General features: G+C 42.8%; 1 protein-coding gene across 1 annotated transcript in view; it reads right to left on the bottom strand.

Annotated features, from left to right (window-relative positions):
- The window catches only part of LOC147706353 (solute carrier organic anion transporter family member 4A1-like), a 345,292-nt gene that overhangs the window by 298,028 nt on the left and 34,362 nt on the right, over positions 1–12,902 (bottom strand). The window contains exon 3 of the mRNA XM_086932845.1: positions 7,886–8,007. Coding sequence (XP_086788971.1) covers positions 7,886–8,007 — 122 coding nt within the window. The remainder of the gene's footprint in view (positions 1–7,885; positions 8,008–12,902) is intronic.

Consider the following 12,902-nt stretch of genomic DNA (forward strand, 5'->3'; position numbering starts at 1 on the left):
CAGCCGTCATCAGCCAGGCTAGCTTGAATCCAGTGGCAAAGTGAGCAAGGGAATCACGTCTAAGCATACCCTGCCAACTTAGAGCGAACAAAGCGATACAAAAGGGGATGATGGACGGAGCGCCTGAACAAATCAAACACTCACCCCCAGTCAACTGATCTGTGTTTAATCCATCACCATTCTTTAGCTCACTCCGCCACCCCAGTTCAGACATGGCCATATGCAAATCAGTCTGACCCTGTGCCTCATGGGAACAGTCCAGCCCGGAGTGCCAAAGCCAAGTCTTTCCTGGACCAGAAACAAGCATCCTGGGACCGGTTTCTGGCATTTCAACCGTCATCAGCCAGGCTAGCTTGAATCCAGTGGCAAAGGGAGCAAGGGACTCAGGTCTGAGCATACCCTGCCAACTTAGGGCGAACAAAGCGATACAAAAGGGGATGATGGACGGAGCGCCTGAACAAATCAAACACTCACCCCCAGTCAACTGATCTGGGTTTAATCCATCACCATTCTTTAGCTCACTCCGCCACCCCAGTTCGGACATGGCCATATGCAAATCAGTCTGACCCTGTGCCTCATGGGAACAGTCCAGCCCGGAGTGCCAAAGCCAAGTCTTTCCTGGACCAGAAACAAGCATCCTGGGACCGGTTTCTGGCATTTCAGCCGTCATCAGCCAGGCTAGCTTGAATCCAGTGGCAAAGGGAGCAAGGGACTCACGTCTGAGCATACCCTGCCAACTTAGGGCGAACAAAGCAATACAAAAGGGGATGATGGACGGAGAACTTGAGCAAATCAAACACTCCCCCCAGTCAACTGATCTGGGTTTAATCCATCACCATTCTTTAGCTCACTCCGCCACCCCAGTTCAGACATGGCCATATGCAAATCAGTCTGACCCTGTGCCTCATGGGAACAGTCCAGCTCGAAGTGCCAAAGCCATGTCTTCCCTGGACCGAAAACAAGCCTCCTGGGACCGGTTTCTGGCATTTCAGCCGTCATCAGCCAGGCTAGCTTGAATCCAGTGGCAAAGTGAGCAAGGGACTCACGTCTGAGCATACCCTGCCAACTTAGGGCGAACAAAGCAATACAAAAGGGGATGATGGACGGATGACATAAAACAATGACCGAGGTTATCCATCTTGAAATGGAAGATCTTGATAAAGCAAAGCCTTTCCTTGGCCCAGCAAAGGCCACAAGCAATTGATCCGTTTTCTGAAATTATTTTGTTTTGTCAATATAAAATTTGAGGCATCTTCTGATGTCTAAAGTGTGCAGCAATTTCTCTGCTACTGATCATGGATTCCTAAAATATGTAGGTAATATAATTGGTTCATTAAGATGAAAAATCGTAGGCACTTTGGGAATACATTTTGGATTTGTCCTGAGAATGACTCTGTCCGATTTGAATTGAACAAAAAGGTTCCGAGACAGAGAACGCCTGGATCTCACGGACTCTTCTGGCGGAAGTGAGGGTGAGTAATAATGCCACTTTCCAAGAGACGAACTGTAACTCAGCCCTGTGAATCGGTTCGAACGGAGGTTTCATGAGATATGACAAAACAACATTGAGCTGCCACGGATTGGACGGCTGCCTAATAGGTGGGAACACTCTGAACAGTCTTTTTAGAAATTATTTTATGATCCTCTGCGACCAAAGCGATGGATGATTTAGTGTTCTACGATATCTTGATATAGCCGCATGATGTATTTTTATAGAAGCACGGGAAATCCCAGCGTTGGCTAGATGAAGTAGGTACTGTAGAATCTGCTCCGGCGAACAGTGAAAAGGATGCAGATGTTGTTCAGAACACCAATGGCAAAATCTTTTCCATTTTGCTGTGTAAGTTTTGTTGGTAGATATTGCTCGAGAGTTTAATAATATATCCTTGCAGTCCTGAGGGATATCTAAAGAATAAAATTCATGCTCATGAGGATACAGGCTGACAAGTTCAGAGAGGTTAACTGAGGATGAAGAACTTGCCCTTCTCTCATGGAGATCAGGTCCTGTATTAATGGAAACTGCACTCTGGTATTTACAGACAGCTGGAGGATTTCCGAGAACCAGAACTGTCTCGGCCAAGCCGGGGCTATTAGGATCAGATGGCACGGTTCTGCTCTCATTTTTCGAAGTATCTTTGGAACGAGAGGGAACGGAGGAAACGCGTATGCAAACATTACTGTCCAACGAATGTGTAGCATATTTCCCCACGACCCCGCCTGAGGGAATCGACTTGTAAAATGTTTGCATTTCTTGTTGTGCTGATTTGCAAATAGGTCCAGAGTTGGTGTACCTCATAATCTGAATATCCTTAATAGCTGAGTTTGATTTAGTTCCCATTCGTGACAGATTGAGGCCGATCTGCTCAGGCAGTCTGCTCTGGTGTTGTGTACTCCTGGAACATGCTGGACTTGCAGGGAAATGTTGGTTTGTAGCATCCATTTCCAAATCTCCTGGGCTTGCGCTGAGAGGCTTTTTGATTTTGTGTCTCCTTGCTTCAGTAAGTAAAACAATGTTGCCGTACTGTCTGTCTTGACTAAGACAGGCGAGTCTTAAATTCTGGGTAAGAAAGCCTGTACATAGCCAGGAACACCGCTTTTAACTCGAGCATGTTGATGTGCAATTGGGCTTCTTGCATTGTCTAATGACCCTGTATTTCCAGTTCCTGAAGATGCACTCCCCATCCGTGTAACGAGGCATCTGTCGTCATGACATAGCTTAGAGATTAGGGTTCGAACAGTAGACCATTTGATAAGTTGCCCCTGATGCCCCACCATGACAGTGCTTGTCTGATCTGATGGTTGATAGTAATTCGATCCTCGAAGGATCCTTGGGCTTGTACTCATTGCTTGTCGAGTAGTTCTTGCAGCAGCCGTATGCGAACTCGACAATTGGGGACTAAAGGAATGCAGGATGATATCATTCCCAGCAATGATTTGAAGATTCTCACTGAAGTGAACCTTTTTTTTTTAATCGTGCTGACAGTTCCATTATTTTTTGCGTGCGCTCTTCCAAGGAGTACGCTTTTGCTTCTTGAGTGTGTAATCTGGCTCCCAGGAACTGGAGCGACTGCGCTGGAACTAGGGAAGACTTTTTCATGTTGATCCGCAGTCCTAAACTTTGGAATAAAACAATGCAGCATTCTAGGGATTGATGTGCTTCCTTGAACGATGTACCTTTTATGAGGCAGTCGTCCAGATATGGCTATATCTGATATATCTGGTCTCCTTGTTGTCTCAAGTGCGCTGCGACCAGCGCCATGCATTTTGTGAATACCCTTGGTGCGGGTTTGAGGCCAAAGGGTAACACCTTGAATTGGTAGTGGCGCCCGCCACCGTGAATCGTAGATACTGCCTGTGTTTGACGTGAATTGGAATGTGAAAATAGGCCTCTGAGAGATCTAACGATGCCGTGTAATCTCTGCGCAACATCATGAGAATCTCTTGTAGCAACAGCATAGGAAATGAGGTCTTCTTGATATATTTGTTCAGGCCTCTGAGATCCATTACCTGCCTCAATTTGGTGGACTACTTCTTTCTTATGAGGAAAAAATGCGAGTAGAATCCTTTCCCTTGCTGTAGAGTTGGAACCTCTTTTATACCTCCCTTCTCAATGAGTGTCAAGACTTCCGCCTTGAGTGCTGAGAGATGGTTTCTGGTTTCCGTGAATGGGAGGTCGCGCTGGAGGTTTTTGTATAAACTCCAGGGTGTGGCCTTGATGTATAACATTTAACACCCATCTGTCCGATGTTATTGACAGCCACTGATGAAAATCGCGAGAGAGGTAATGGATCTGATTAGGACGTGGCGTGGTGGACGGTGCCTGAATATCGTCACTGTCTCCTATTGGAGTACTGTGCCCTTCTCCTCGCGGCAGGTTTTCTTCTAGACTGCTGCTGGTAAGAGGTGTTAGAGGAGCGAAATTGCTGGTTATTGTTGTATTGATGGTATCCCTGTTGATAAGGTTGATACCTATTAGATTGAAAGGAAGATCTTTGATTGAACTGACCTCTTGATCCCCTTCCATGAAAAGTTTGAAACCTTCCTTCCTGCAGAGAGCCTAAGGCTTTTGCAGTGTCCTTATCTGCCTTTATTCCTTACAATGCCTCGTCTATATGCTTCCCGAAAAGGTTCTCACCATCAAAAGGCATATCCACAATTTTTGCCTGCCCATCGGGCCTGAAAGATGTAGCCTTCAGCCACCCTTGTCGTTGAAGTGATACCGCTCCAGCCATTTGTCTGAATCCAATAGACAATATGTCCATGGCTATGTTGATGGACTCGGAAGCAGCTCTAGCTCCATCTTGTAAAATTACAGCCACCTCTTCCTTCTTGTCTTCCGGAAAATGAGCTAAAAGTGGAGCAATGTCCGACCACATCTGTCGGTTAAAACAACGGACAAGTGCCAATGCATTGGTAGCCTTGATAGAATCCGCTGCCAACACTGCAAAGCGATTTCCTGCGTCATCCATCTTTCTTCCCTCTTTGTCAGGAGGAGCCGATAAAGCAGAGATCGGGTTCTTGGAGCGTCTCGGCGCCACCTGCATAACTACTGATTCCGGTCGGGGATGACCGATCAGGCAGCTGGTGATGACTCGGGGGCACAATACTTTTTCTCGATCCTCAGGGTTGATACTGACACCGAGGCCGGATTTTTCATAATCTTCAGTCCCTCATTCCAGATGTGATCAATGATTGGTATTGTCCTTATAGATTTCTGCGAAGTTTCTTTAAAGTCGTATAGGAAACACGCATTTTCATTTACTGGCAAAGGAAGCTCGAACCTTTTGGAAGCTTTCTCCATTAAGTCATGGAGACCACCAATGTCTTCCGGTGATGAGTTTGCCGGAGATGGCGATGTTACTGGCGAAGAAGTAACATATTGATTCCACTCATCCACCCCAGGGTCGTCTTGTATTAATTCTCCTTCCTCTGGTTGTTCTTCTGGTTCGCTTTCCGCAAAGTCATCCCTAATTGTGATTTTTCAAGGGTTATGAAGCGTTTGCACCTGAGGTGAAGGCTGAACTACCGGAGTCTGAACAATCTGCTGTGGTACACTCGTGGTGTTGGCTGCAGGAGTATTGGCCTCTGGAAAACGACGATAGTAGTCGTTGATCATATGTCTTAATTTAGAGACTAGGGAAATAGGCATAGATATTGCCTTTTCCCTGACATTATCATCTTCCTCTTCATCATAATCGTGGGCCTGCTGGAATGATTCATGCCTTGTGGATCCTTGAACTGGCCGATCTTTAAACGACAGTTCTTCCTGAACTTCCTGAACGTCCTCCTCATCTGTGTCCTGGTTTTTAATCTGGAGTTGCAAAGGGCTATAAACTACTCCGTACAGGCCTTCATCTTCTGACTCCTGTATATCCAGAAGTTTAGAAGATTGAAGCGGGATCTTTGTCCATGCCGTAAATTCCGCTGTTTTCTAGTCCGTCGACGAGCCCGTTGACGGTGGAAAAGTCTTTAATGTGATGGATCTTGTGATTGGAGATTTGAAAGACTTCGTCGACGGTACGCTCATCGACGAGGTTCCTGCACTCGTCGTCGACTGAGTCGTCGACGGACGCATCGTTGACGACGTCGTCGATGGTGTCATCGTCAACGATATCTTCGTCGTCGATGCACTCGTCGTCGAGATGGTTGTTGTCGACGACATAGTCGACGCTGAGGTTTTCTTCGTCGAGACTGAAGAAACCTTGGTCTTCGTCGACGGGAGCGACAACGGAGCTTTTGTCTCAGAAACCATTTTGAGAGGTGTTTGAGGTAAAGACGGCGATGAGTCTTTGATTTTTGGTTTTTCCATTTTCTGTTTCTTCACCTCAACTTTCTCTTCAGACAACTCCCTCATCAGACCCCAGAGTCTGAGGTATTCTTCTTCTTCTGAAGCCATAATAACAAGCGTGCTTCTCTGTCCTTCAAGGTTTTTGCCGAAAAAGTGCGACAGTACTTGCACTCCTTAGGGACATGCTTAGGCTGAAGGTAGTATAGGCATTCTTTGTGAGGGTCCTCAGAATATAATTTGGCCTTCCCACAAGATTTGTAAAATCTGAAAAGCCTCTTCCTAGAGCCTTCAGACATGGTGAAATAAGAGAGGAAAAACAGTACCTCAATCCAAGAGCTGTAGAAAGGTCAAAATTTCACCAAGTATCAAGAACTGAGCAGAGCTCAGGGAGACTCCTTCTCACACAACGGCGGCTGGAAATCTGAGGTATGGTGGCTCTGCTGGGGATTGTGATCTCAGGGCTGGCAGCTGATTGGTTGGTGTTTGGGCCACATAATAATAGTGATAAGCTACTAAACTATATTTCCCTATGGGTTTTTTATGCAGTTTTTTTCTTTTACTGCTATGGTTATTCTTTTACCGTGAGACTCCCACCATGACGACGTGGAAGATACAAGCATGTGAATCTATGAAAGATTCAATACAGGAGAAATAGTAATGTTTTCTTCTACATAAATCCTTTTCTAGGAATTATCCCTGTGGGATTGAATGCTGATGACAAAGCTTGCAAGTTGGCACACAGACACCACATTGGAAAGCTAAGCCCAGCAGGCCTGCCTTGGCCAACAGAATTTTCTGTTTGAAGAAAGATAATATTTTTTACCCAAAAATTGAAAGTGATTTCTTCTTTTGAAAATATAATTATTGTAGGTCTTAACATTTTGGGAGTACACATCTTGAAAGACATAAACAAAATCGAAGTCAATAGGGAATTGCGAGATGGAACCCTCTAGTAAGCCTCAGCTGGTAGGATTTTATCTGAAAGAAAGGACCTCTCCACTTGTCTGTAATTTGTTGATTTTATTTCATCCACGCTGAGTGCCAGCAAATTTGTAAACCGAGGTCCACTTGCAGTTTGTGAAAGCTGGACAGGCTGCAGGCAGGCCTCCCATTGCTCAATGTAATGAATGTCCAAGATGAAAGGCTGAAACTAGTTCTGAATTGTTTTTGCCAGCACATTCACTAACCTCCGCCCCCAAGGCACTCCTATCACAGTTCTCACTTCAAGAGTTTCAAGTACATAACTATAGCCTGGAAATCCAGCATATACACATTGCCCATTGCCTAGACTCAATCTCTGATTGTATCTTTGTCTTTCACTCTTTAAATCATTGTCCTAACTTTGAGCTATGCAAAGAACATATGATCATATGTCAGAATATAGTATACAGAACTATTGCCTGAGATACATGATTTGTCCTAAATAACATTTACCAAAATATTATCCCACTGGGTGTAGATTTTGTGTTATTAACTCCAACAGAAAGATACTTTTGTAAACAATATTTACAACACAATTTTTATGGAGGCTGATATTCTGACAATGATATTCTGGTCTCACTCTACCACATACAAACATACATACATTCTTAATGACTTTTCACCAGCACTTTACAAGCCATCAATGTGTAGTGAGAATGTCATTGTAAATTATGCCCTGAATTGGTGGAATGTAAAGTCAATTAGAAAACCATGCCCTTCAAAAATTAATTTGCAGAAACGTGTTATTTGGTGTTGTTTTGTACTTGCATAGTTATGCAAAATGTCCCTCTTTCTTGTCACCCAATTTTGTGTCTGTTCCTTCAAGGAAGAGCTGCACTTCTGTGCCAACACTATGACATCATCCAGAGGCTAACAAATCCAAACATGGTGAACTCTAAAGATGCTTTCTTTTAATTTATAGTAGGTATTAAATTTGCCTTAAATGGCTCATCCTGTGTTTTTTCATCAGCATATGTGCCATCAAGTAGTTCACTTAAACAGATTCCGCAATTGATGCTCACAATTGGACTGAAAATGATGGAGCTGAACCAAACAATACACATCTTTTATCTAGTAGACCTTCAAAAATTGAAAGCGGAATGTATGAGTTCATACCTGGAAGTTGTTGAGGGTATCCCAGGAGAGGAACAGAGATCAGAAAGGCAGCTGCACCGGCTCCGAGGAAGCCCACCCACCAGGCCCCAACCCAGAGGGGATTCTCAGGGGTAAGGTCAGTGCTGAAAGAAATTAAAGAATACACCCTTTACATAAAAGTGTGAAAAGGTTACAACGGTGTCATTAATCCAAACAGATGCTTTAGTGGTGGACTGAAATGTAAATGTTTATTATTATGTTTTTCTTCAGGAAGATACTAGGTCTGCCAAACCAATCTTTTTTCAGTTGCATTTTGTGTGAGTACTTTTATGATATTGTACATTCATGCTTTTTTACCTCTATCATTCTTCTACCATCCCTTTTTGGTTCCAGTTAACTTCTTCAAACAATTTACATTTTGGATAACGTGGAGAGTCAAGAGAATGACAAAGTAATATTTAACTGATCTAGTGTCAATAGCCTTTTGAAGAACAAGTAACTACGCAGCTGTAATATGATGCATCGCCTAATGTAGCTGTCAATGATTTAGCAGATATGGAGTGACGTTTGTTGAAACATAGCATTTTATATACAGAATATAACTGAAATAAAGTAAGCAACCATATTACATATTTGGGGCACATGAATCAAACCCATTTCCCGTTCGCAAACGGGCCTATTCTCAGAATCAGCCTGTTTGGATGATACATCCCTTTGGGGATGTATCATCCCAAAAGGCCCTCGCAAAATAGGGAATCGCAAAATTTCCGATTCCCTATTTAACAAAAGCATTTAAGGAATAGCAAATTGCGATTCCTTAAGTGCAATGCAGGAAGCACCCAAGTTGTGCAATTTTGGCTTAAGAAATCGCAAATTACCACCAATTTCAAGTTGGTGGTAATTTGCGATTTCTGTGAAAAATGCACTTTTTTGCATTTTTCAAAGTGCGTCATACATCCCCTTAGGGCATGTATGTGCACCACGTGTGCACACAAGCATTTTTCAAAGTGCCATGTGGCGCACATACATGCCCTCAGGGCATGCATGTGCACCACATGTGCACACATACATATTTCAGGGGTGCAAGAGGGTGTCCTTTTGACACCCTTAGAATTACATTCGCAATTTGCGAGTACCTAATGGGTACTCGCAAATTGCGAATGTCTTCCCATTCTTTCCAATGGGCCTGTAGGCCCATAGGAATCAATGGGAAGGTATTCCTTAATCGCGATTCACAATTTGCGAGTCACAATTAAGGAATATGTAGGAATCTCAATTATTATTGCGATTCCTACATGCATTGCATTTTGCAAGTCCTTTATAGCAATTCGCAAAAAAGTGCTATTAGGGACTCGCAAAATGATATTTTCATACATATACCACTAGGTTCTTTAGTAGTAAACATATCGCAGGGACACGGTAACAACCTTTCCCATAAGCCAGGCTCCCTGCCAACATCAACTAAAACATCAACTAAAACCAAAATATGCTAACAATGTCTTACTTTGTCCCATAAGATACGTCACTGCCTGCAGTAGCGGACGGTGTTTGCTACGAGGGGCAGGATGAGAGAGGCATAGGGGTCGCGAAGGGAGGGGAGAAATAAAAAAATAAGATTCCATTCCGCAGGCCGCGTCACACTCCTCTGCTCCTTCCTCTTCTTCAGGCACAGCATCCCAGCCTTTCCTGCTGCCAATCCTGAAACTGTCCTCGCATGAAAGCAGCTTCAGGATTGGCCTGAGTGCTTTTGATTAGCGCTCCAGGACAGACTGGGAGTCTGTGCCTGCTCTCTCAGAGCTTCACTGAGCATGACGGTTTGACCGGCCTTGGATGGTTGGACAAACCGTCATGTGCAGTGAAGGTGGTGCACACACCACTCCACTCAGTGGTGTCAACCCCCAGGCTCTTCCCCCAAGATGACAGGAAAGGAGAAATAAAACAAATGTTTGTTTTTTTTAAAGTTTTTTGGGGAGGCGACGTTCCTCCACCATAGCGGAGGAACCGCCACTGAGTCTGCCTGCCCTATAGCCCTCAAATTTTCCGTTTTTTGAGTCTGCTCCTCTGATGTTAATAGACTGTAAATTGAACCTACACTGAAACGCAATCAACTGAATAAATAACTTGGAGGGTCATAGCAGTAAAAATGGCCATTTTAAAAACGAAGTGCAAAATGCTGGTCAGGTTATGTTTTCATAAAAAGAATTAAGTTTAACTATTGTAAATTTTCAAATTATCTATGCATTTTAATGTATTTCAATGAGACTGAAATTCTGGCCCGAGCTTCCAAATGACAGGTGCATTGATAAGGGGTGTACCAAGCTGGCTGGATTCGCCAAAGGAGTATTTAACACTCATTTTTATTCAAAAATGAACAATTGTTACTTACCTGTAAACAGGTGGTTCTCCAGTATTGGTGTCTTTCATAGATTCACATGCTTGAATATTCCCCGTCGTCGGAGTGGGAGTCCCACGGTAAATAAAATAGCAATAACATACTAATAATATGTATATGTAAAAACATAACACATGAAATACACATTAGAAAAAAGGTAGTAAATGCCTAGACATAATTCTACATAGGAATACATGAAGAGAGAAAAAGACACTTGTAGTCTATTCCTGTCATTATGTTGGTCCAAACTGTAGCCAATCAGGCGCCAGCAGCCGTCCAGAACCTTCTCCTCAGAGCTCAGTACCTCAGATTTTCGTAGCACAAGAGTGACCACAGAGTCTTTGAGGAGAAGAGAGCCTCTGAGGGGAGGTGGGCGGGTCGCATGTGAATCTATGAAAGACACCAATACTGGAGAACCACCTTTTTACAGGTAAGTAACAATTGTTCTTCTCCAGTATTAGGGTGTCTTTCATAGATTCACATGCGACCCGCCCACCTCCCCTCAGAGGCTCTCTTCTCCTCATAGACTCTGTGGTCACTCTTGTGCGTGTATCGTGGAATTATGTCTAGGCATTTACTACCTTTTTTCTAATGTGTATTTCATGTGTTATGTTTTTACATATACATATTATTAGTATGTTATTGCTATTTTATTTACCGTGGGACTCCCACACCGACGACGGGGAATATTCAAGCATGTGAATCTATGAAAGACACCCTAATACTGGAGAAGCACATCTCCCCACCCTCAAACCCCAATTATTCCCCACTTGGCTGCTATCCACAGGCACCAACATGATCGGAGGGGAAGGGTGGACGTGTCACTCGAGATTTCAAAAATCCCTCTCCCAACCCTTCCACAATCCAGCTTTATCCACCACCCCCATACATTGCCTAGGGCCACTGATCTAAATAGGGCCAGAGGTGGAGCACTGGAGTCAGAATTTGCTTGTCAGCATGTTTCCCTTCCTCTTTGTAGCACAATCTGGGCACTAAACACCTTTCATTTGTAGTGCCACACTCCTTTACAGCACCCTTTTTCAAACATAATTCATATACACATTGTTGTAAACATAAACACAAATGTACTTCCTTTTTTTTAAATTTAGGTAGCCTTCTTACCGCCGTTTTCTTGTTTAGTAGCGCTGTAAATAATTGGTGCTATTATTATCAGATGACAAACCATCGTCATTAGTGCTATTATTATCAGATGACAAGCCATCGTAATTACAGTTGTAATAATGCCATTCACGTATTAATACCCACGGACTAGCTCAAAACTGATTAATTGCACCAGTAAAAAGCATTAATTAAAAGAACTAATGAATAGCGATAATTCTTATCCGATTGACACGATGAAAGAGTGGACTGGAATTTAACCCTTCTTTCTCATCTTCATTTTTTTTATTTTACTCATTGCAGTTCATAATGTGCCTCACTGTAAACTGATATGAGAAATGTATGACTATATTTAATGATTAAAACCAATTAAAACATCAATAAATATAAAAATCTCACATTATAATGGGTTTAAGTGACCTCTTCTCAAGTTGGTAATGCTGCTCTGTTTGCAGATGTGCCAGTGCATCAGCTGCAGCAGGTTTAGGCCAGTTTAAGAGTGGGTTCCAACACATATTCACGGTACAGCTGTAATGTCTGTGCTGCATTCATATTTTAATCTACTTTAAGAGCCATTTAAAAGGCAAGAATCAAAGTGATGCTGGTGTGTAAATTTAGTGATGTAAAAAAAAAGTTTACTCTCTTAAGATCCTATGGTTTTACATATTAAGACATATTTGACTTAATTTAGTCCTCAGCAAGTCCTAAATTTAGATACATCTCTCATGACAAATAACACACACACATTTCTCCCTAACATTATTTATTAAGCAAACTAATCAGCCCACATTTAGTAGCATCGTGTGAAATGTATATGCAGACTTCACCCTTACATGTCAGTTATGAATCGTCTATTGCTAAACAAGTGAAATTGGTTACTTGATGACCAGAAAGAGCTATCATCTGTACATAAAATCAGAAAATATGTCAGTTTGGTCTGGAACATTCAGGTTTGTGGCAACACATCATTCCTGGGTCACAAGATATCTGATAATTTCGGCTTCCCTGTCTGGTAAGGGTTTTAAAGATGGGAACCGGTTTTACTCACCAAAATGCATGCACATTTCAGTATCATCCGTGTGCACATCTTCAGCTGTATTTAACTCTTTAGAAAACCTTCTTTTTATAACTCTGTTAGATGTCACTTGACACAGCTATTGGCTTGGGGGTCATGACTGACAGTATTCAGAATCACTTGAAAATAAATATTTTCTGTTTTTATCCATGCTTAAAAACAAATACATTGTGGGAAATTGACTGTGTTCAGTCTATATTTATCTTTGAATATCACTACAACGGTAACTGAGACCCTATTTAGAAAGCCCTTTCCATTCAATATGAAGTCCTTCATATTATAAAGATTAATTATAAATAGGGAGAGTTTGGGGGGCGTGGTTTGGACGCCGAGGAAGATGGCGGTTTAGAGCGTCTCTCCTCCCGTAACGCGATCCCAAATAAGAGATTGGAACATTTCTATCCAGCTGAACCTGGGATGCGATAGCAGTTCCGTGAATCGGAGGACGGAGG

The sequence above is a fragment of the Lissotriton vulgaris genome, chromosome 7, assembly GCF_964263255.1.
Source record: "Lissotriton vulgaris chromosome 7, aLisVul1.2, whole genome shotgun sequence".
In the NCBI taxonomy this organism is placed as follows: Eukaryota; Metazoa; Chordata; class Amphibia; order Caudata; family Salamandridae; genus Lissotriton; species Lissotriton vulgaris.